The 2,375-nt window shown below is 41.5% G+C and overlaps 1 protein-coding gene across 1 annotated transcript; it reads right to left on the bottom strand.

Moving 5' to 3' along the window:
* Positions 1-660: 660 nt before the first annotated feature.
* Positions 661-2,071, bottom strand: LOC104959011 (inhibin beta B chain). Its single transcript, XM_010786854.1, has 2 exons — positions 1,840-2,071; positions 661-1,442 (listed from the first exon to the last, which is right to left on the bottom strand). The coding sequence occupies exons 1-2, from the start codon at positions 2,069-2,071 to the stop codon at positions 661-663; spliced, it is 1,014 nt and encodes a 337-aa protein (XP_010785156.1).
* Positions 2,072-2,375: the final 304 nt, after the last annotated feature.

Below are 2,375 nucleotides of genomic sequence, written 5' to 3'. Positions count from 1 at the left end.
GTAAAATACAAAATAAATAATCTAAACATGACGAAAATGAAAAAGAAAATGCATCTTTAAAATGAACTACAGTGAGGGCATTACATTAATCTCTTAGTGTTTCATATGACCTCCATAAGCAGTGTCTTAAGCGGGACTAATAGCCACTTTACAGCTCTATATTTGGTTTACGATAATATCACAAATATTATTTTTTCTATTGTATGTCTTTTAACGTTTCTTAGTTTACTAACTTTATTTTATAGTGCTTCGGTTTAAAAAAAAAAATAGTCTTCATTGAGACTCAGTGTATCATTTTACTTAGGTTCTAGGCACTTAACATTTTCTCTCAAACGCTTCTCTCAAAATCTAATGAGTGACAAACTGTGTGATAAAACAGAAAGATCTCTTGGTCTTTATGCCAACTATTCCTCTAATGACAATTTTTTATGTATGTGTAAACTGCTAAATTATGTGTTTTTTTACTATTTATATATTATTTCCACACACTTATGTGTTTTATTTGGGAAGAAAAGAGTACAAGTAACAGCGTATTTAGAGTTATTTGTTGTCCCAAATAAGATTTACTCCTCCTCTGTTATTATGTATTATCATTCTGTTTGTCTAATTATCCCGTATTAAAAAAGTATTTGTTAACTATAACATATCTTTACAAATCCTTTATGTACATCCACAGGAATCCACTATCATATCAGGGACGTCCGTTTGGACAATGATGTGCTGGGAGTTGAAGTACACCATGGAGAGTGGCCGTCGCTCAGTAGGAACACAACATGAAGATACATCTGCGTTAATGCCATTGACTTTCAGCTGGCTGAAGACAGTGGCATGGAATGAGGATGCTATGCCCGGGGATCCAGCCAGATGCTGGAGGCACTGACCCATGCAGTAGTTCATATAGTAGCCCTCAGGTGCAATGATCCAGTCATTCCACTGGATATCTTTAAAATTGATGTAGAATTCTCTCTTACAGCACACACTTACATCTTCACCACAACGTACCGAGCGCTTCCTGAGAGAGTGTTTGGAGCGGTCTTCTCGGAGACGCAGCTGGGCAGCCAGGAAGGGCTGGTTGAGGGTGTCGGTAGAGCCATCCAGGGAGCAAAGGTTCTTCCCATCCTCATCGCAGTTTACCTCCAAACGCAGCTTGTGCCGGGCCCCTTCCAGAAAGGCCTGCAAGGTGTGGGTGATGGGGAAGGTGTGCCAGTTACTCACCTTGACCTCCAGCTTCTTTTCCATCACCAGGGTGCGGTTAGCTCCTGGCACCCCAGCTTCTGCAGAGAGAAAAACTTGAGCAGAGAGGCGGGAGTCTCTATGGCGGTCCTCAGAGGAGCGGACATAGATCCACAGAGAAGACTGGAGCACCTGGATATTTTGGCCTTGCTCCTGTAGAAACTGGAAGGCAAGGCTGAGGCTAGCTTCATCCCCACTCTCTGTCTCATCTATGGATCAATGACATTTTGAGGACAAAGACTGTGATTATTCTGGAAATGTAGAAACACCTGTTGCACAAGCAATTGGGAAATTAATTTAAAGAAATGCTTATAAAATAAAGCTGCAGGTTTAGGTCAAAATATAGGTCTCCCTCCACCCATTTCATGCATTTATCGTATCACTTGGTTATGGTTGACTCTTAAAATAGTGATGACAGATACTGTAAAGAAGCTGTTACAGTGTTTGAAGGACTACAACAACCCTAAGAGGCTCAAGGAATCCCTGACCTAATTTGTGTCAATGTTAAGCACTGACATGCGTTAAGAGCCCACACCATGCCACATTTGGTGTTTTAGTTCCATAAGAAAACATATTTAAAGTGTAAAATGAGAATAACAAACTTACTTAGATCTGCAAAGCTCACAATTTCATAGCTTTGATCTTTGGGTAAACTGTTTTCTGGTTCCAAAGTACCATCCTGTCGGACGCTCCCAGAGTGCAGTTTGCGCAGCGCGGTGAGGAGCGCTGCCCGGGGAACCGTCTGAGTGATGTTTGGTCTTTCTTTCAGGTGCAGCTTGTCTAAAAGTTGCTGCTTGACAATTTCTATCATATGCCTTTCTTCTGCGGTTCTTTCCATAACGGGCACGCCACAGGACGCACAGCCCGGTGATCCACTGACCCAGAGACCTTGCAACAGGAAAAAATTGAATAAAAAAGAAGGCGTCATCTCCGACTCCAAAGTAAACAAATGCATGCCTGTGTGCAGCGTTAAAAATGAAATATTTTTTCTGAGATTTTGGAAGTCTCAAGTTTCTCAAATGTTTCAGAAGCCCTGTTTAAAAGCTGGAGAACACCGTGAAGAGAGGAGTTGAGGAAAATGAATGATGTTTGGCCCACCCAATGGTGAAGATATCTAGGGTAATCCACGAACACTGGTGACA

Source organism: Notothenia coriiceps, unplaced genomic scaffold, assembly GCF_000735185.1.
Source record: "Notothenia coriiceps isolate Sejong01 unplaced genomic scaffold, NC01 NC01_scaffold00029694, whole genome shotgun sequence".
NCBI classification, from domain to species: domain Eukaryota; kingdom Metazoa; phylum Chordata; class Actinopteri; order Perciformes; family Nototheniidae; genus Notothenia; species Notothenia coriiceps.
This window is presented reverse-complemented; position numbering and strand designations above follow the sequence as displayed.